At 44.9% G+C, this 21,876-nt stretch overlaps 1 protein-coding gene and 1 long non-coding RNA gene across 5 annotated transcripts in view; one reads left to right on the forward strand and one right to left on the reverse strand.

The window, feature by feature from the left end:
- Positions 1–21,876, forward strand: part of Tenm4 (teneurin transmembrane protein 4) — a 775,468-nt gene that overhangs the window by 692,712 nt on the left and 60,880 nt on the right. For all 3 annotated transcript variants that reach the window (XM_017800880.2, XM_017800882.2, XM_017800881.2), the window contains 4 exons: positions 7,402–7,521; positions 13,440–13,701; positions 16,178–16,445; positions 19,468–19,611. In XM_017800880.2, the coding sequence (XP_017656369.1) occupies positions 7,402–7,521; positions 13,440–13,701; positions 16,178–16,445; positions 19,468–19,611 (794 nt within the window). The remainder of the gene's footprint in view (positions 1–7,401; positions 7,522–13,439; positions 13,702–16,177; positions 16,446–19,467; positions 19,612–21,876) is intronic.
- Positions 1–21,876, reverse strand: part of LOC115072218 — a 114,861-nt gene that overhangs the window by 51,249 nt on the left and 41,736 nt on the right. Inside the window, exon 2 of one of the 2 annotated variants that reach the window (XR_003851283.1) lies at positions 19,440–19,508. The exons of the other annotated variant lie outside the window; for it this stretch is intronic. This is a non-coding gene — a long non-coding RNA (uncharacterized LOC115072218). The remainder of the gene's footprint in view (positions 1–19,439; positions 19,509–21,876) is intronic. 2 annotated transcript variants of the gene reach the window in all.

The raw sequence follows: 21,876 nt of genomic DNA on the forward strand, positions 1-21,876 counted from the left end.
TTCAGCATTTCTTTTCACACCCTTTAGTAAGGCACCAAGTTTCCAGAAATTTTAAATGTGAGTTTGCAAAAGGAAAATATAATGGAAAGGAAGAAGGAAGGATCATTTACGTGATGTCAACTTTACCAGTTCACTGCTAAGTTGAAACCACACCCAAGTGTCCATGGCACCATGTTATGAATGGACTCCCTGTCCCATACCCCTGCCCCCACCTCTGCCCCAGGCCTCAGACAGTGCTTAAGACCCTTTGAGAGGCCAAGCAGTAGGAATTATCTAATGGGCTTCAAATAAACACTAACTTCCTGAGAGCTGGCCTCTGAGTGAATTTATTATCAAATTACACTCCCGTGCTTTCAAACCAAGCTGAGCTGACAGGCTACCCCATCAGTTACTCAAAATTAAAAAAAATTTAAAAAAGTAAAGGAAAGAAAGACAATGATAAATTACCTTCTAGAAGATGGAAGAAAGTAAAGATCCTGCTTTCTCTAAAATGTCAGCTGTAATATATTATTCATGTTAGTTTTTAAAAAATCCCTCCCCACATTGAAATGAATGTTTATGATGATAAAGCAACAGGGTGGATTCAATTGAGGATGCAGGCAGCAACTTCTCACATCATCCTGATGAGCAGCTAACAACTCCTCCTCGGCCACTTGATCATCCCTTTATTGATTTCAAAAGGAATTACCATCCCTGTTTGCTTTGTAGCTTAAGCGTGCTCCTCCTTGTCCATCACAGAAAGCATTAGCAAAGGAGGCTGCAGTGATGCAGAAACAAGTTACTGTTCAGAGAGAGGGAGGAGACCTGGATCAAGTTCTTGGGCAAGTAAAACAAGTGGCCTTGAGCAAAGGAGGCTCATTTGCTTCCTCTGTAGTGTGGAGTTCCTAACTCCAACTGAGTTGTTTTGAAGATTCAGTGAGATAAAATACCCAGAATCCCAATGGCTTGTTACAGTATGTATGTAGCAATACCATGAAATAGTCACCAATGATATGTTCTTTGTCAGACATCACTTGGAATACTTTCTAGGTTTTATAAGTCTACACCTCAGGTCCCAGACCATAGGACATAGAGACTGGATTGGTTACCCTTGTTTTAGAACTATGAAAACCAAGGCACAGAGGAGTTGAATCAATTGGTCAAAGTCATAGATGTGTTAATGGTAGAACTAGCATTAGAAGCTGTGCTCCATCAATACTAGAGCCCACATGCTAAGCCTCCATGCTCTGCTGAATCTTGCATGTTCCCAGTCAGCATCTTCAGTAAAGAAATCTCTACAGCAGGAGGCTGCCACACCCTACGCCCTCAGATGACTCTGACCTCCTCTCTAATGCCACACAGCATAGCACAGTGACACACAGCAAGGCTTCATGCTGCAGAGCACTGGCCGAAAAGCAACCTGGCCTACAGCAGTATGACTGTAGGCATGTCTCTTATAGACTTTGGATAAATTGTGGTAGATGCTTGATGGGATTTTTCATCAGTCAGCAGGAGCTCACAGAAGACAATTTAAGGGTTTGTACAAGTCAGGCATATAAATTCACTTAAGGCGCCTGATGCTGTGAATGATTTACATAACCAATAACAGAACAGAGCAGCAAATACCATAAGACAGAAGTAGGATACAGTTATTATTTGCCACCAAGATCCCTAATGATTTTCCCAATATCCTGAATACCAGCTGTTTTCACTGGATAACCAAAAAAGAAAAAAGTTGCAGATTTCCTCCCTTCACTTTACTTTTTCTTTATCTGTTTGTACAATATACCCAAATAGTAAACCTAACTTGATTCTTAGCATTTTCGTTGTTTTTCAAATAAGAGTCAAAAACAAAGGCCAAGTGAGCCATCCAGGAGCAGGGATCACCACCTTGGGAGGAAGTTTCCAGCCCCTTTAGCCTAGGGTCTCTAGCCATATGCCTGCCAAGGTCAAGTGGCTCACGGTTCTCTGGCATCACCCTCACTTACCTCAAGCGATGTAAGTACCTCATCTCTTTGTTCAGTAAAAAATATATTAAGAACTTGCACCATGCACTGCATTCACATTCTAAGACAAATACCCCTCCAGAGGATGTTTTCCTCTGCCTATTAAAAAATGATCATCAACCATGCCCAGTGCTGGGAACAGAGCATGAGGGAAATGTGCTTGGTCCCATCTCCAAGGTGTTTAGTCCATTTTGGGAAAGGACTGTCCTAATTGTGTGATAGTTCTCAGTCCACAGTAGCAGCCCAAAGGGACAGGAGTGGTGGCCCTACTTGGTGAATGCTCTGGCTGAGTCTGAAGGGTAAGCAAGTGGCTTTCAGGTGAACACAGTCAGTGGAAGACAGAGAGAGCAGTTCAGAGACAAAAGTAAGCAAGTTATAAGTGCCTTTAAGATTCTGAAGCTACTTAATAGTAGGGCTGCTTCAGCTAGATTGGGTGGTACCAGATTAAAACTCTTTAAGGAAAGAAAAAAAAAACTTAAACACATGTTGGATTCTGTTTTCACCAGGCTGAGAAAAACTTCAGCACACTTTACAGATGAAAGGATGGAGGTTCAGAGGTCAGATGGCTAAGTTCAACTAGTTACCAGAGTCAGAACTCGGAGCTCTGACTCCTTGCCCAGAGCTCTTTCTGCCACTTCTCCCTGAGTGACAATGGAGGTTGCATTTTTATTTGCTCCATTCTGTTTGACGGAGGGTTGGGTAGCAATCCATCTGTTTTCTCATTCCTCTCTTGATCCCAAGTCTGGCCTCTGGCCTCAGGAAGCAGTCAGGCAGATCTCATTGCCACCAGCAAGGGTACCTTCCTCAGGATCTCAGTGTATAGTTGGACTGATGCCAGTATGTGTGACACCACGCCTGCCGGCCTGGCATGAGCGCTCCCTCCTGGCAGGGTTCACCCAGCCTAATTGCTTGTTTTGTATCCCAGCTGCCTGACATATGCTAATTCCATGTGTTGACTCTCTGCAGGGACAATCACACTAAGGCATTTCAAATTGGCTTTTGTGAGCTCTAGCAAGTAACTAGGGACTGGGATTCATATATCCCTGTAAGGTGAGCACACAACGCAGTACCTGGACTCATAATAGGTCCCCCTGTGTGGGGGTCTGTCTGTCTGTCTTCAGGTGTAATATATAGTAGTTATAGTAAGGATTTGGAAATGAGAAGTCATTTTACCTGATTGAGTTCATCTCTGGGTGACCTTGAGCAAATCTTTTCTCTCTGACTTTCAATTTCTTGGGCATTACTCACTTAAGAAACAGGGAGCAGCACCCAGATGTTTCTGCTACCTACTGCAAAGAGTACCAGCTGTGAGACAGCTTTGCAAATATGAATGATGTACTCATTGAACAATCATGGAGAGATGTTGTAAGGTAGAGAGGAGCTCAGAGGAAAGGTGATTAATTGTCCCAGAAAGAAATGGTGACAGCCTTACTGAAGTGATGATGGTAGGAGAGACTCTATGGATGATTAGAAAATAATGCTTCCAACCTCCATTGTGCTAAGACAGTGCCCAATGGGAAAATAAACACATCATAAATATAGGACTGCTGATATGAGCTAGCTGAGAAGCCCAAGCAGTGACAATGGTTTGCTCCCTGGACAGTGAGTGGTTTCTCACCAAAAGTGAGCTTCCGTTTAGGGAGTTTCTCAATCATAGCAGCTGCTACTGTATCTTAGCCCCAACCACAACCCTGAACAAGCATAGGTCAGTGTTGCAACAAAGTACAGAAGCTAGCTCATGTGAGCTTGTAAGAACTGATTATTAATTTGGTTGCTAAACACGGCCATCATTAAAAATTAAATTATATGAAAATTGAATTATATTAAAAGGCTATAAATACTCAAAAACTTATCAGATCCTAAGTACTTTATTATATTTCATAATTATCTTTGCTTTTGAGCGTATTTGAGAATAATGTGTCCCTATATGGACATGATACATAATAGAGTCCTACTGTACATTTCTTCCCAGCTCTGCATCATTTTGATAACTTGAAGTCAGCCATGATGAGAGTATTTACACCACAAGAATGGGTTACTGATTACAGCTTCCGCTCTTGCTCTTCCTCTCCCTTCCTCTCCTTCTTCTTTTCTAATCTGTCCTTAAACACTCATCAGCACCCCCCTTGGTGTTACCCATTGAATAAATGTATAAAGGAAGTAAGCATTGGTTTAGTTAGGTTTAGCACTCATATCTTTTCAAATCTCTCTGGACAAAGGCATATGGCATAAAACATTCCAGAGACCCCCACAGATTGACTTCCCCATCTCCTTTGTTCCAGGGAAGGCTTAATGTTAAACTGGGTTTTCTTGACAACTGAAAACTATGGTTTAACAGAATGAGGATGAAAGTGTTTTCTTCCAGGACTTGTTTCCTGAGCCAAATGCCTGTTTTGCCATGAGGCCTCTGTGGCCTATAGGGCTTTGGGGAGTCAACTTAATCTTCTCCAGAATCCAAAGGCAATCCACAGGAGCCTAGGCTAAAATTACATCTGCTCTGGTTTGCCGAATTGAAGGCTACATGATAGCCAAATGGTGCTGATTTAATGTTTCCCAATGACCAAGAAATCCCCAAAGAGAGATAAATCAGAGAAGGCTAGTCTGCATGTGCATGGGGTGGGGACATCCGGGGCAGCCCCATGAAGGAAACCACCCTCAGAGGGCTGGTTACTGTCCAGGCAGAATCCAAAGGTACTGTGCAAGCCAGGAGACTGGATAGCAGCCAGGCTCAGGCGATGAGATCTGTTAGTAATTCTCTGGAAGGACAAAGTTCCAGCAATACAAAATTCAATTGTCCCCCATTAAAGAAAGCCTCTCTCAGTACCAGCTGAATACAATTGAAGGAATAAATCTTTCCCATTAGTGGAAAGATAATTTCACATAACTATATTGAGAGACCTTCAGAGCAGGACTGAAAGTCTTTGCTGAGCCTTGCCTGCTTAACTTGTTTGCCATGTAATTGCATTTAGACCAAGGGCCTCGGAAGGAAACCACTGACTGAATTAGCATTAACCAGATTGTGCAGAGTGAGGTGAGGTGGGGTGGGGTGGGGTGAGGGTAGGACTTGTAGTGCATTGTGGGTAGCTATACTTGCCTTCAGAAAGGACAAGCTGACACTAGTGAGACCAGCTGCTTACAAGCCTGGTGTTAATTGCTTTTCTCATCAAACAGAGAAAAGTTTATCACTGGAGGAAGGTAGGGATCTGGGTGTCTCATAAAGCTGGGATGGAGTTTGAGATTTTTTTTATGAATGCCCATAGACCTTATCAGTAGCTCTTCCCTAGGCCAGAAAAAAATCTCCTTGACCTGGATGAGTGGGAAGAATAAGATGGGCAATGGCATCTGCATTTTTGCTAAAGATTTGTCATCAACGGCTGTGCCACCAGCACCTTGATCCCTTGCAATGTTCACTCCACCTAGTACCTTCTTTCCCATCCATTGTCCATGGAAAACAGACCAATAGATCTAGCATCTATCCCAGAAATGTAAGGTTCAGGGACTGGAGATGGCTCAGTGGTTAAGAGCACTGGTCGCTCTTGTAGAGGACCCAGGTTCAAATCCCAGCACCCATGTGGTGACTAACAACCATCCATAATTCTAGTTCCAGGGAATCCAACACCCTCTTCTAACCTCCGCAGGCACTGCATGATACTGGTGCACTTACACTCATGCAGGCAATATACTCATACACATAAAATAAAAATAATAAATAAAATATTTTTTTAAAAGAAATGTAAGGTCCAGAGTCTAGCCTCCTGCTAGTACCTTCCTATATGGCTCAAGGCAAATAATAAAACCTTTCATTCTCCTCTTTATAAAATGATGGGTTTGGCCAACTTTCTGGATGGTTCCTCCAGAGGCTCTACCAAGGTACCTGCCGAACCACCCGAGGGCAGGAGGACTCTCTAGGGCAGCTCTTCTTCTGACTAATTTTTCACTTAGAGGTCCTTATAAAATATCATCTACAGGGCTGGAGAGATGGCTCAGCTGTTAAGAGCACTGGCTGCTCTTGGAGAAGACCAGGGTTGGATTCCCAGCACCCACATGGCAGCAGCCAACCGTCCGTAACTTCAGTTCCAGGGAAATCCAACACCTTCTTCTGACTTCTGCAAGGCATTGCACAACATGGGCACACTTACTTACATGCAGGAAATACACTCATATACATAAAATAAAAATAATTTTTAAAAAATCATCTGTCTCTAAAATGTATGGAAGCTACAACTCTAGATGATCTCTAATTGTCCTATTTATTTGCTCAATTGCCCATTGTTTTAGACTGTGATCAAGTGCTTGCTAGACATAGTCCAGGCACTGCACTGTAGAGAAAAAGAAAGAAAACCCTTGTCATACCTTCAAACAGCTTATGATCTAGTGGAGAGAGGAGAAGGTGTTCAGTTTGGTAAGGTTTCAAGATGTGTGTATCAGGCTTTGAGGGAGTGAGGCAACTAGTTCTGATCAGAACATCAAGAAAGGCTTTAGGGAAGAGATGTCCTTTGAAGTGGCGTTTAGGATGCAAACGTTGGGAGGTGCAAGCAGAAATGACATTTTAGGCAGATTGGAAGAACATCACACAGACACAGGCAGTAGCCAACATTCGCCTGGCAAGTGTGTGGAAAGCACGTGGTTTGTTGTCTAGAATACAGAGGAGGAGGAGGATTGGGATCTCAGGGTGGGGACAGGTTCCAGAAGACACCCCGAGGGGATGCTAGTATCTGTCTTCCTGTCTCTGAATACAGATGGAAGGAAATAGCCCCATCCTGCTAACTTTCTTGTGTTCTCACTTTGAGTGAGACTCTGACAATATAGTGATCAGCACTTACGGTGCTTACTCTATACCAAGGCTCAAAGAACTGTCACATACCTGCACATGTTTAGGAAGTAGCAGGGCTGGGATTTGAACCCAAGGCTCTTGACTCCATATTCATATGTGTAATTGTACTGTGTTGCCCTCTGGGATCAGCTTTTTCTCCTTACAGTATATGTTATCTTTAGAAAACGACCTTGGAATGAGATACTGGAAAACATTTCCCCAAAGTGATTCTCTCAAAGACTCTTAGATGTCTTGAAAGGTGACTTCTTCTTTTTTTTTTTTTTTTTTTTTTTTTTGGTCTGTTTTTGAGACAAGGTCTCCCAGTAGCCCCAGCTGTCCTGAAACTCACTATGTAGACCAGGCTGGCCTTGAACTCACAGAGATCCGCCTGCCTCTGCCTCCCAAGTGCTGGGATTAAAGGTGTGTGCCACCACACCCACTGAAAGGTGACTTTTTAAAGAAGTTATTGTTTATCTGCAGTGAACACTATGGGCCCCTGGGTGGAAGGTGTGTCTAAATAATCTGCCTTCTGGTTCTGACTTCTGGGGATTTCCTGCTGACCATAAAAAGTATATCATGTTGTCCTCTTTTCTCTTCCCACAGGCATGCATGTGTCATCCGTGGTCAAGTGATGACATCTGACGGGACCCCACTGGTTGGTGTGAACATCAGTTTCATAAATAACCCTCTCTTTGGGTACACAATCAGCAGGCAAGATGGCAGGTAGGAGACCTTTTATGGACCAGGAAGAGTTAAGGCCACACAGCTGCCTCTGGATCAATGGTGTGAACAGAGGAGGGCTTGGACCCAGACAGCTTAAATTCTAACACCTAGCTCTGCCACTTCCTGTCTCGTGACCTGTGCCTGACTGTGGACCCTGTGCCTGACTGTGAACTCTGTTTCTTTGACTATAGACAAAGCACTTTCTTATTTCATTCTTAGCATAAGCATGTGGCTTTATGTTATCCTGTCCTATGACTTTTCATAAAACTATTGACACAGGGACTATTTTCTACTACTTTCTAGAGACCCTATGATTCCAGGCGTCTAACCATTCTTTTGTTTCTTTGTTTGTTTTTAATGTGTATGTGTTTTGCCTGCATATATGTAAGTATACCACTTGTATGCAATGCTCAAGGAATCCAGAAAAAGGTGCTGGATCGCTCACCCTCTGGAGTGAGGATCTGGAGTTACAGACAGTTGTTAGCTGCCATGTGGGTACTGGGAACTGAACCTGCGTCCTCTGCAAGAACAGACAGTGCTCTTAACTAGTAAGCCATCTCTCCACTTCTGTGTCTAACCATTCTTGAACGGTTTCTATCATTTCACTGCTTAGGTTGGGAGAGGGGTGATAATAGAATTCTGACCTTTTAATTCCTCTAAGAACCATCCACAATGTGAAGTCAAGCTAGGGTTTCCTTATTGGTCCTGGCTCTGTCCATATGACCTGTGTATCCTGAGACAAATCTTACTACTTGAACCCTCAGTTCTTCATCTGTGACATGATCCTAACACTATCTACTTCATAAACTAGTTATAAGATTAGGATATAATAGGTAGGGAATACCCTAGCCCATAGTAGGTATTTAATAAATCATAGTTTCCTGCCACACTAGGATTCATTTCAAAGTCTGACACATAGTAAGCAAATAATAAATACTACTGTGTGTTAAAACTACAAATTATTGAATAATGAGGTGGTAGTGCCAGATTATTTTGGGCAAAAAAAAAAAAGTGGAATATTTAGCCTGTCAGTGGTGACAAGTCCTCTATTTTTAATAAAATCAGGTGGTGACAGTCCATCTGGCTGAGTGTGGGCCCATAAGGTTGATTTTTCACTCTGTGTTGGAAATTACACTCTAGCCTGATTGATTTTAGCACCTCTTTAATCCAATATCAGATATGAGCGCGTCCCGGCCGAGGTGATAATGAAGCAGGGGTTCATCTGTTTGTAGACATGTGTGCCTCTTAGATGGCTTGGCAAGCTTGATGTGGGAGCTCCCCTCCTCTGTGGCAGTGGGAGAGGTCTAGCCAAAAGAGGTTGGTGTCAATTCTGAAGGTAAACTGGCTGGGCCAGGGCACAGCTCTCTGCCCGGCACAATTTCTGCCTAAAGCCCGGCTCACTTCCTCTGCAGCAGGAAGGAACTTCCTCCACTATGTCTATCTGTACTGCCTTCTGGTTTGGGGTAGTACAGAAATGACAGTTATGGGCACACTGGGCTGCAAGCATTCTTACATTACCATCTTCAGAGAAACAGTCATCAAAAAGGGGTGTTGGGGGGGTTCTATTCTTTTTGCCATGAAACTTGCCAGTCATACATATGAGAGGACAAGGTGTCGGTCCATAGGCCCCACTGGTTTTGGTTAGGTCCACAAACTACACCAGAACCCATGGTAGGTGTGGTGGCCTTGGGAAGAGCTCGCTCTTTGGCACCTCCAGGCTTTGATTTCCCTGTTCAGTCCTATTCCTGCCACTTCTACTGCTCCTTGAGGGCATGAGGCCCCAAAGGGAGGTTGTATCAGCCATTGCTTTATGTCACCCATCGTGACATAACAGCAAGCATGGCAGTTGCTTAGAACTTGCATTTCACATCAGTGATGCACCATGGGGCTAAAATGTTCTTCCCAACTTAGACACTGCATAGCATCTGGGAAAGTTATCACTTGTCCCAATAGTGTCTGAAGCTCTGTTTGTTACTTGTGAACAGGGAGCATCTGGCCCATTCCCCTCCCCTTTCTTTGACTCACTTTCTCTTACTTCTGAGTCTTAGTTTGCTTCTCTATTGCTGTGATAAACCACTCTGACCAATAGCAACTTGGGGAGAAAAAGGTTGATTTCTGCATACTCCCCAGGTCACAACCCACCATCAAGTAAGTCAGGGAGAGAACTGAAGCAGAAACCATGGAGGAATGCTGCTTATGACCTTGCTTCCCTGGCTTTCTGACATAGCTCGGGCCCACATGCCCAGGGATGGTACCACCTGCAGTGGCCTGGACCCTTCTACATCAATTAGCCACCAAGAAAATGGCCCACAGACATGCTCACAGGCCAATCTGATGGAAGCAATTTTTCAATTGAGGTTCCTTCTTCCTGGATCACTCTAGTTTGTATCAAGTTGACAAAAACCAACCAGAACACCCTGATACCTAGCAGAAGCCATAAGACTAGAGATGGTCTGGAGTAAGAAATGTACACAAGTGCACTGAAGGCCTAGGGACTCTGTTTGATTCATCTGTATAATCCCTGCTTTCCAGGCAGACACCGTAACACCGTCACCAGCTCCCCAACACCCCCACTACACATACATACACTCTGAAATATCAGACTTCAAATCTTAACATCAGTTCATATACAGAAAACAGTAGCAGAGAAGTTAGCCAAAAAGATCATTTCAAAGATGGAAAGTACAAGCCATGAATAAAAATTAAAAGAATAGCAGACAAGAAAAACATTTCAGGCTCATTGAATTGAAGCATGAGATTGTGCAGAGCATGACGCCCAGGGAACATGTGGGGCCTTGTGCTTTCCCATCTATCAGGCATCTAGCTAATTAGTAGCCCTGCCAAATCATTATGATCCTCAACCTCATTTGCAAAATGAGGAAACTAAGACTCAGAAAGGTGATGTAACTCACCTGTGGTATGTAAACAGTGGTGCTTGAACCAGTCTAGAGTTGTTTGGGCTCCATCTGAGAACAAGGCCTTGCCTCTGGGATCAGGTTCAAAGTCATGTCCACAGCAATGTTCCCATGTCAGGTGAGCAGATCAGGCTTAAGCCCATTGCCCTCTGCTCCTATCCCCATGCTCAGTCTCTGGTGAACCAAGCTTGCAAGTCTGGCCAAATTTGTGTTTGATTGTTAAAAAAACATTCTGGCAAAGTATAGATGCTGTTTAGTTTTGTGACAGGAAAGTCATTCTCAGTGTTTCTCCAAGCCATGGATAGCCTCCTAGAGAAGCTGAACTCTTTGTCCATAATAAATACCTACCCTTGTGCCTCTCCATCATCATTTATTGAAGGTTGGTGGCATCTAACTTCTTCTGGTGTTTGGCACAGAAAGGCTGAGTGAGCAGCAGGCAATGTATGTGAAGAGTTCCTGGAGAGAGGAGAGTGTGTCTTTGAAGCTTGAGGACCCCAAAATGGGGATACCACCTACCAGGACCAGTTTAATGTAAAATCCTTGTAGCCTCCAGGGAACAGAAGAGCAAACTGGCGCTGTGGGCCCAATTGCACAAAGTGAGGCTGTTGGGGTAAATGTGATATCCTACATCCAGGTCTCTCAGACCAACTGCAGGCGTAAGCACAAGGTTGATTTTCATCAACAGCCAAGGATAAGAAGGAACTTGCAGTATTCAGCAGTTTACAAGTAAAGGTGGTGCCACTTGTGTATTTGTTCTGAAATTCGTTGAACCATCAATCACTAGACTTGTTCCTGGAAAACAGAGGAACTGATGTCTTGGGCCTAGAGAACTAAAGGAGCAATTACAGTATAGCACCATGTGGGCTCTCAAGACTGCCAATAGTGCAATGGAACCCTGGGAGGGAGATAGAATTCTGCCTGAGCAAGGCTTTGTAGAGAAGGTAACTATGTAAACCTTGAAAATGTACCCTAGTTGGATGTGGCAGCACATACCTGAAATTTAAACACTTGGGAGACTGAAGCAGAAGAACTATGAGTTGAAGGCCAGGTTTGGCTACATGGAAAGACTGTCTCTAAAAGCTAATATCTCCTAATATATCCAAAGAGTTACTGTAGTAGGAAGAGGATAGCAAATAGACAGGACCACTGGCTCCGGGTCACCCCAGCAGGTAAAAAGAGGCCCAGCAAATAAGAAACAGGAAGGAGGAAGACCTAGGTGCATTCCAAAAAATAAAGTCCTACAGTCAGAAGTAGCCAACAATGGGCCTGTCCTCCTGTGGATCAGCAAGCTCCTGGTCACTGGATATGGGCAATAGAAACTGAATAGCCCCTTAGTCTTGAGTCTGTAGAAGGGACTAGCACATCACGCTGGGAGAGAAGACTATGGCAAATGATCACTAAGCTCCTTTCCAGTGGCCCAAATTTTCTGTTTCAGGGGCGGAAAGAAACAGACTTCTAGGCAAGACTCTTGATCACCAAACACAGGACCTTAAGCAACAGCAATGCACTCTACTTGGCTAAACAGACCCACCTTGCAGAATTGGCAACATACCTTGATTTCCACCTGGACTTCCATTCCTTATGTCCATAACCTAAGCTTACCCAGCCTACAAAATGCAAGGCTACCCTCCCTACAGGGCTGGGAACTAGCAGAAACATTAAGCTGTACAAATAGGAACTCACTGTCTTCAGATTTTCAAACTGTAAGGTATAAACCAAGGCTTAGACAGACAAATACCTGGCAAGGTTTATCTGCAGGTGGTGAAAGTTGAGATGCCAGAACCCAAGAAGTGCCAATGCATTTCTGGCTAGGTCCTGTTTGGCAGTGAGATATTTGGGAGTGAAGTAAGGAGGCTTCTGCTTAGATGAACCCACACAAGCCTGAAATAAGAGACTCCCAGCACAGAGTCATCCTAGGTAGGGGAAGGGCCTAGAGCCCAAACAAAGATGAGGAGCAGATGTTCTCAGACCACCACCCTGAGGGAGCCATGAACAAAGGCTGAGCTACTGGCTCTCCATGCCCTGTCACAGTAACCTCATCTCAGCTGGGCACTCAGGCTTCCAGCTTCCCTTTCATTTAGATGATACCACGATTCTAATTGTGTCTCAAACTGCTTACCTATTATGTAATTGCAAAGGTCTTTGTTGAGTAGTCTGTCATAAGCAGAGCTGGCACTCCTGTAGAGTCATGGAATCTGAGGGACTTTGAATAATCCATCAGGGGCCAGAGAGATGGTTCTGTGGTTAAAAGCACTTGCTGCACTTGCAGAGGACCTGGGTTTGGATCCCCAGCCCTCCAAACCCCACAAAAAAAGGTGTGACAGTGCACATTACATACTATATTTCTAGCACTAGGAGGTAGAGACAGGTGGATCCCAGGGACTCACTGGCCAGCCAGTCTAGCTAAAACAGCGAGCTCTGGGTTCAGTGAGACATCCTATCTCAAGAAAATGAGATGAAGAAGCAGTCGAGAATGACAACACTCAATATCAACCTTTGGTCTCCACACATGCACCGCAAGTGTACACACACACACACACACACACACACACACTCACAAAGAATAATCCATGTAATTTTACTGATGAGAAAGTTGAAGCTCGGAAAATCTGACTGGTTTACTCAAGGCCACACCATAGCTCATGGCAGTGCCAGGACTACGCTTAGCATTTGAAACGGCCAAGATGAGCTTATCCTATATTACTGTGCTGACTCCATAGTGGCCTCCATCTCTAACACAGTAAAAGTTCCAGGAGTACCACAGCAGAGGCTCACTGGCTATCCTGTGCCCCCAGAAATGACTCTTGTTGCTATGGTTAACTTGACATCTGTAAATTCTCCCTGGGCAATCATTTTATAATAATTTTGGAGTTATCGTCACTGTGGCTGCAGTTGGGTCTCTAGGTGGTAAAGTCACCCTCACCAAGTACTCAACGCCTTCACGTGATTTTCTTGTCTTCTGGTATCTCATAATCTTCTTGTGTTTCTGACCCCCAACCCCAGCTTTGACCTGGTCACAAATGGCGGCATCTCCATCATCTTGAGGTTTGAGCGGGCGCCCTTCATCACACAGGAACACACCCTCTGGCTGCCCTGGGACCGCTTCTTTGTCATGGAAACCATCATCATGAGACATGAGGAGAATGAGATTCCCAGCTGTGACCTGAGCAACTTCGCCCGCCCCAACCCTGTGGTGTCTCCATCCCCACTGACATCTTTCGCCAGTTCCTGTGCCGAGAAAGGTCCCATTGTCCCAGAAATTCAGGTACCCAGATGTCCTGATAACATCAGGCCATGCTTTTATTTGGGAGCAGAGGACAATGGGAAAAGGGAAAACACCCCTATGGACCTGGGTTAGATCCTGTGGGCCCACCTTGAGAACCCAACTGCCTCACCCCTTTGTGGGCATCAGGCATGAGGACCATCTTACAAGTTTTATGCATAGCTAAAACTTGCCTGATATGCTAGGGCTTCCAATAAATTCCTGTCTCTTTTTACCCCACCGTCCTGTGCAATATACTTCTCTTTCCCTCAGCTTCTACAGTATTACCTCTTTTGGTATTTCTGCTAAAAGTATTTATAATAATAGTTTCTAACCACAAGGAATAAGCCACAGGATCCCAAGTAGCAAGCATTATAATAAAGATTAAATAAGAAAAATGTAACATGAGGTACTTAGCACAATGTCTGATACCTAGTAAGTGCTCAATAAATTTCAGCTGTTATTATTACTAAGATTATTTAACACATGCTGCCTTCACACCAATTAAGGATTGCTTTGGTTCAAATCTGCACGCACAAATGTTTTACTTAATTATCATTAAAGGGAAGTAATTGAGAAAAATGTATTTTCATCTGATGAGAACTAAGATTCCTGGCCTAACAAAACTATACTGAGTTGATTGTCCTCCATCATCCCCAGTCTGATGCCTGTAAGCAGAAAGGAAGGCCTGTAGAAGGGAGGAGACGGGAAGGGAGGAGACAGTGGTGCAGAACCCCAGAAGAGCCCGGGTCACCTGCCTGCCTAATGAGGCCTCCAGCAATGTGCATGTTAATGGGTTGCCCCAGCGCTGGTGGAGCAGAGTTTATACATATACAGAGTTGACGTGTGTGATTTTCACGCTTGGCTGAGCAAACACATCTCTCCCCATGAGCCCTGTTGAGCGGCTTCCAATGCAAGCCCACAAGAAAGAAACACAACGATTTCTGAATTCACATTACACTCTGGGTTGAAAGCTCACTCCTTCTCAGAGATTCAGTGCCTGTCTCTTGTCTCAATGGCCAGGTTGACCTTTCATATGAAATGCTTGTCAGTGGAGACAGAACTTTGGAGAGAAGTAATTTGTTACTCAACCCTGGCTCAGCTCCAGCTAGACATCTTTTCCCAGGAGCAGGGACTTTGGAACAAATGAGGTTCAAGGTTGAACCCTCTTTATGGTGCTCCCTGAGCTGGCTGCCTACAGGTCCATCCATGTCACAAACCTTGCTTATTTCTAGGCTCACAAAACATACAGAAAAAACTCTTTGTTTTCCCAGTCCTGTTGTTGGTTAATCTTTGAGAGTGCTAGGAAATAGAAATTGTGACGGGTGCATTAACGAAGGGAAATATTTATGAGAGCATCAGGCCGGCACTTGAGTCCTGCCTATGGCTCACCAGCGTGTTTGGCCTCCATTGTTTGGAACTAGTAAACTGTGGCCTGGGAAGACAGCCTTGAATTAAACCCAATCTATAGAATTTTCTATATTCAGGAGAGCAGCATGGGTGAAAAGTCTCCACCCTACTATGGGATAAATAGAATGAAAAGGGTTCAGTTCCTCTGTAAACACGGAGTAAAATAACCATCATCCCTGGAATGGATACATTAGCCTCCACTGATTTAATGTTCCTTTCCAGAGAAAAAGATCAAAGCAAGTTGATGACAGTCCCTGGCATTTGCTTTATGTGTGGTCATCTGGAATTCACTGACTCCATCTCCAGTCTGAGCCTGCTGCTTTGTCCACCACGATGCTCTTCTGGGTAGTGCTAGGGTGGGGACCCAGTGTCCCTGAAAAACTCCGTGTGGTCAGCCCTGGGATATCAGCACAGGTCCTTGCCAGACTGGGCTCTCAGCTCTGCCTAATGATGACTTTGTTCAGCCTTGCATGGTCTCCGTTGACTTTCATGGAAAGGACATATTTGAACCACATCTTACTTTAGGAAAGCTGTAGATAGAAACCATCCATCAGGTTCAGGCTGCTGTCCACATTAGTCCCTCTTTGCCCCTGCTCCCAGCAGCACTGTCCTGCCTAATGACACACCAGGCTGGGCACTTAACATATGTGGCCTTACTGATGCTGATCTAGTGAGACATGAAGAGTCCCAGATTCTCTGTGTTTTCTAAGATGACACAGCTAGTGAATCAGAGGACCACACTGCTGAGTATACCACATCTTAGGTGTTCCTCTCAAATGAAATATCTTTATCCACGATTACACTGAGAAGGAACCCGAGGCTCATGCAGGTGAGGTGGTTAATGCAGGGCTACACCACATAGGAATTTGTCCTGAAAACTAGGTCTTCTCTTCCTTCCTCCTCTTCCACCTTTCCCCCTTCTTCCTGATATTCTTCTATCCCTCCTCCTCACCTCCTTCTCTCCTGCTTCTTCCTCTGCCCCTGAACACACAAAGTCCACAGGGTCTTGGATGTCACCCTCCCCGAGCAGCCTCTGTGACATCCCTGCTGTGATCTGTCTGTGTTATAGGCCCTTCAAGAAGAAATCACCATCACTGGCTGCAAGATGAGGCTGAACTATCTGAGCAGCCGCACCCCTGGCTACAAGTCCGTTCTGAGGATCAGCCTCACCCATCCCACCATCCCCTTCAACCTCATGAAGGTCCACCTCATGGTGGCAGTGGAGGGCCGTCTCTTCAGGAAGTGGTTTGCTGCAGCCCCTGACCTGTCCTATTACTTCATCTGGGACAAGACAGATGTCTACAACCAGAAGGTGTTTGGGCTCTCGGAAGCCTTCGGTAAGCCTCCCCTAAGCATCCCCTAAGCATCTGAGACATAGGGACTGAGCATCCTCAGAGATAGACAGAGCAGCACCAGCAGAGGGAGATTTTTTTCTTTTTCTTTTTCTTTTTTCGTTTTTCTTTTTTTTGAGACAGGGTCTCCCTGTAGCCCCAGCTGAACCAGGCTGGCCTTGAACTCACAGCTATCCACCTGCCTCTACCTCCCAAGTGCTGGGATTAAAGGTGTCCGCCACCACACCTGGCCCTTTTTAGGCTTTTTTTTGAGGGAGTGTCTTTCCTACCCCAAGGTCACTTCTTCCCTTCCTCTTTTTAGGTCAAAACTACCAAGAGCTTAATGGGCCTTTGACACTTCACATTGGGCATCCATAACCTCAAAGAATGCAGTAAAAAAGTCAAATGTGGAAAATCTATATGAAAAGTGGTTACAAAATCAGAACAATCCTCAAAAAGCACTGTGGTGGTATGCGCTGGTCTAAAAGATGCCGTATACCACAAATGTGTGGACATTGCCTGACTACCCCACAGCCATCCTGCCAAAGTGTTCTTATTAAAATAGAGGTACTTCCCCATGTGGTAGACCCATGCCTTTAATCCCAGCACATAGGAGGCAGAAACAGGTGGATCTTGTGAGCTGTGGGCCAGCCTGGGCTACATAGTGAGTTCCAGGACAGCCAGGCCTAAATAGTGAGACCCTGTCTTAGAAAAAAAAAAAAGAGAGAGAGAAGCTGGGAAACTGGGCTGTTTCTATGTTTTTGAAGTGTAAGAACTAAAGTCAGAATTTCATTTGGGACCTCATGATATTTGATTATTTGAGAAAGGGCCTCAGTATGTAGCCCAGGCTAGCCTTGAACTCACACTCCTCCTGCTTCAGCCTCCTAGTACTGGGATTGTAGATGGGTACCACCAAGCTCACCTGGCCCCCTGATCTTGTTTCCCATAAACAGGATCTGGCTGTTTGACTGGAGCCTTGGGCTTCCCAGGCTGCCTGTCCTCCTCTTGGCTTCCAGATCAGAGCAGGGCTAACAGCAGTCCTAGCCCCCACAGAGTGTTTTAAGAGCAAAAGCCCAGCAAATCCCTGCATCTTGAACCAATTTCACTCCATTCTCCAATTCCTTTCCCTTCACTTAGCAAAGAGCAGAGAAGTAAAGTACTTGGAAAGGCAGGAAAGGGAAGAGGGGAAAATGAGACCATCACCTGAGCCCTTGCTTTGTGGACACATCAGTGTCCCAGCAAATCCTTACAAACACCTTTGTGAATCAAGATTCAGTATCCTCAGATTCTTTTGAGGATGCTGAGTCACACACCCCCAAATGCAGTGACTTTTCACAAATCTCAGAAATGCACAACGGGAGGGAAGAAAAAGATTTATCCCAGCTCTTCCTGGAATTGCATCCCCACCCTGTGCAACAGGGTGCATCGAGAGCAAAGATGCCACATCTCACTGTTTGCCTCTAATATAGATAAAGCCACATCTATTATCTAAAGAATGAAGCCACAGCTTTATCGCCTTCTCAGATGAAATGAGTGTATTTAGTGGCTACCAGGCAGTTTTAAAAGGTCCATGCCATGAGATTTCAGGACTGAGGATTATTTTCCTGAGATCACCTCGTGACTGCTAATGAGACTCAGGGATTTATTCTAGCCCATTCCCATTTTTGGTGGTCAGGCATCTTTTAAGGCATCTGCAAGTGACTTTCAGGGGCTGGACAGCTGTTAATTCCCGCCTTGAATATGACCAGATGTTGTCCACTAGAAAATAATGCCTTCTCAGAGAGCTGCTCAGAAGAAATGGCATGCCTGTCTCACCTGCTGCCTTCCTGAAGACCAGTTCCAGGGTTTCCGCAAAGCCAGGCTCAAGGAATCTATGTGTTCTCTTTTTATGTGTAATTTTTAAAATCACAGATTACAAAAGATACTCAGCTTTTTCAACTGAGCATTTTTCTATTTTTCTTTTTTAATGTTTTATTTATTTTTATGTGTATGAGTGTATTGCCTGTATGTATGTATGTTGTACAATGCCAAAGAGGTCAGAAGACAGTGTTAGATCCCCTGGAATGAGTTACAGGCAGTTGTTAGTGACCATGTGGGTGCTAGGATTCGAACCTAGATTTTTTGCAAGAACAGCCGGTGCTCTTAACCACTGAGCCATCTCTCCAGTCCCAACTGAGCATTTTTCTATAAGCACTTCCATGACACCAGCTGGTCATGACCATAATGTTCAGGGGCTGGGTAATATTCTTGGGTTGGATATGCCTGTGTTTGATCAGTTTCTCACCTGCTTAACACTTAGCTCAATCCTAATTATCCACTGCAATAAATGAGGCTACAGTGAAGAGCTCTGTGCATCAGGTGTTTTCCTTATTAAGATTACTTCCAAGCTAGGGAGATGGGTCAGTGTGCGAAGCACTTGCAGCACAGGCATGAGAACCAGAGTTTGGATCCCCAGACCCATGTAAAAGCCAGGTGGGTATAGCAGCCCGCCTGTAATCCCAGTGTACGGAAGGTGGAGCACCCCAGAGTAAGCTGGCCAGCCATTCTAGCCAAAACAGTGAGCTCTGGGTTCAGCAAGAGGCCCTCCCTCAATATACAAAGTAGAGAGCTATTGAGAAAGACATCCAGCATCAACTTTGAGTCTCCACACACAGGTGCATGCACACCCACACATATACGTGCACTCATACATCAGAACATACGCAGAAACACACACATACCACACACATATACATATACACACACAAAAATTAAAGGATTATTTCCCCAGGATCCACTCAACTGAATCCTTTGAAAGTGTGTGGCACATTTAGGTTTTCCTTATAATTAATGTACAGTTGTTCTAGAAAATAAAATGTCTTAAGCCCCAGTATCACTGTGCTTGTACTGTCGTAAGGTTCTAGTTCTCAAGTAGAAATGTGATTCTTCTTTTCTCTTCTATGACGGCCCATCAGAGACCTTGCCTGTGAGTCTTAGGGTCCAGGAGAAGGCTTTGCTCACCTGTGCCCTTTGCTCTTGTACCCCGCAGTTTCCGTGGGTTATGAATATGAATCCTGCCCAGATCTGATCCTGTGGGAGAAAAGGACAGCAGTACTACAGGGTTATGAAATCGATGCATCCAAGCTGGGGGGCTGGAGCCTGGATAAGCACCATGCCCTCAACATCCAGAGTGGTAAGTGGAATCATGGAATGCCTTGAGCCAGGTTAGGGTGATACTTTGTCTGCTATCCTACGGGTCCTCCAAAAGAAAAGAAAACGCAATGCCAGGTGTGGTGGTGCACACCTTTAATCAGCCCTTGGGAGGCAGAGGCAGGCAAATCTCTGTGAGATTGAGGCCAGCCTAGTCCACACTGACTTTTAGGCGAGCTAGGACTAGGGAGACCCTGTCAAAAAAGAAAGAAGGAAAGAAAGAAAATGCACACAGTGGTCTAAATGGGTTCTCGGGTGATCAGTTGTTCAGAAGGTTGCCAACAAACGCTATTTGGGTACCCACTCAGAGCCTGTCACTGTGCTAGGCAGAAATGAAAGACCTCTAGATTTTATATGCTCAGAGACAAATGCTCACTCACCTGGTGATTCAGTACCATGCACAAGCCACACCAAACTGGAGGAAGACACAGGGTACCACAGAGGCATAGGAGGGGTCCCTCATTCATTGTCATGGTTCACCAAAGCACCATGGACAGAGGACCCCGAGCAGGAACACAGAGTGTCCAGGATTAGCCAGGGGTATCAGGTAGGAGAGTATTCTAGCAGAGGGCACAGGATGGGTCAAGGTGCTGCAGCTCTGAAGAAGAATACATGGAGAGAAAGCTCATTGTGGTTTGAGCTGAGAGTGGATGAAGGGTAGAGTAGCCAAAGCTGGGGTGTGAGTGGCTGGGACCCACGGTAGCATGGTTAGGACTTCAAGCTCCAAACACAGCCTGTGTCAGAGCCCTGAGAAGTGCCTGACTCACATCTGTAATTAAAAGAATTCAGGCTAACCACACTCTGACATGGGACACTGGCCATAGTAACAATGTTACCTACCTCCTGCCTGGTCTAAAAGTGTAAAGAATGAATGTCAATCCCACAGCAGGTTTGGGTAGAGGAGTTGAAAAGCTAAATCAAAATTTATAATTAAAGACTCCTACATTGCTAAGACAGTCTTTAAAATAAAAGCAAAACCAAGGGAATGAGCAGCTTTAAAGTAAACTAGAAAACTCAAATCAGGAAGGGTATGGTACTAGTGGAGAAATGTAAACAGAGCCAGGGATACAGCAAGGAGTTCAGAACTGATTCATGAGCAGTAACGTGGGCCAATAAACTGAGTTGAAAGTCTCAAGGGCACAAATGGCCAATAAATAAGAGAAAAAAATTGTTCATTGCCCTCAGCCATCAGGACATGGAAATCTGAATACACTGAGAATCTGTCTCACCCCAGTCAGAACGGCCAACATCCAGAAAATTAACACGGGGAGGGGCGGATAGTATGAGAGGGTAGGATAGTACTCAGCACCCAGCACATACTTGTATAAAAACCTTAAAATAAATAAAGGAAGGGAAGAAAAGAAAACTAATAATAATAAGTACTAGAGAGGAAATGGGGTGGGGAGGAATTCTGGTACACTGCTGGAGGGACTGTAAATTAGTGTTACCATGATGGAAGGCCCTCAGAAAACTAAAAATAGAACTACCATGTGACCATATACCCAAAGGAATATAATTCACCTACCGCAGAGCTCTCTGCATCTGCGTTTATTGCTGCGCTATTCATAATAGTCACATTATGGAACCAACCTAGATGTCCATCAGGAACAATGTACAGAATCTAGATTTTTTTTTTTTCTTAAAAGACATGGAAGTAAAGGGTAAAGGGGTGTCTGGGAAGAAGAAGGGGAGCCAGGATGAGGGATAGGAGAGGGCAATGGAGCAAGGCGAAGAGGGTTAAAGTACATTACATACACGTATGAAAACGTAAAAACTAGGTTTGGCTGTCCGTGTCCGAAAAGCCCAAATCACAGAACTACGGTTGAGCCAAGGTTGGTTTCTCACTCCTCTGCAAGCCTGGAGGGCTCAGGGTCAGAAGCCCAGGCCCCCCTGCTCTCCTGTCCACACTGGCCTTTACTAAGGTCACTGTCCACTACCACTTCAGCTCCATCCTGCACACTGACTTTCCAGCCAGCAAGGGGAAGAAAAGGGGTGATGAGCAAGCCCCTCCTGTGGTAAGGATGCTGCCCAGCAGCTGCTCACTGCATTGATACTTAATGTCATTGGCCAGAACTCAGTCACCAAAGGGGCTGCCCAAGGGCTGGGGTCACAATTCGCGCCATGCAAACAGGTGCTTAACTAGATGTCAGGAGTACATGTATGTGTATGTGGCTACAGAAGGAGAAAAGGGTGGGTGGGCCATCACTGGATAATTGGAAGGGTCTGCCACATGCCATATATATATATA

Source organism: Nannospalax galili, unplaced genomic scaffold (assembly GCF_000622305.1).
Source record: "Nannospalax galili isolate Female #2095 unplaced genomic scaffold, S.galili_v1.0 scaffold278, whole genome shotgun sequence".
Taxonomy (NCBI): domain Eukaryota; kingdom Metazoa; phylum Chordata; class Mammalia; order Rodentia; family Spalacidae; genus Nannospalax; species Nannospalax galili.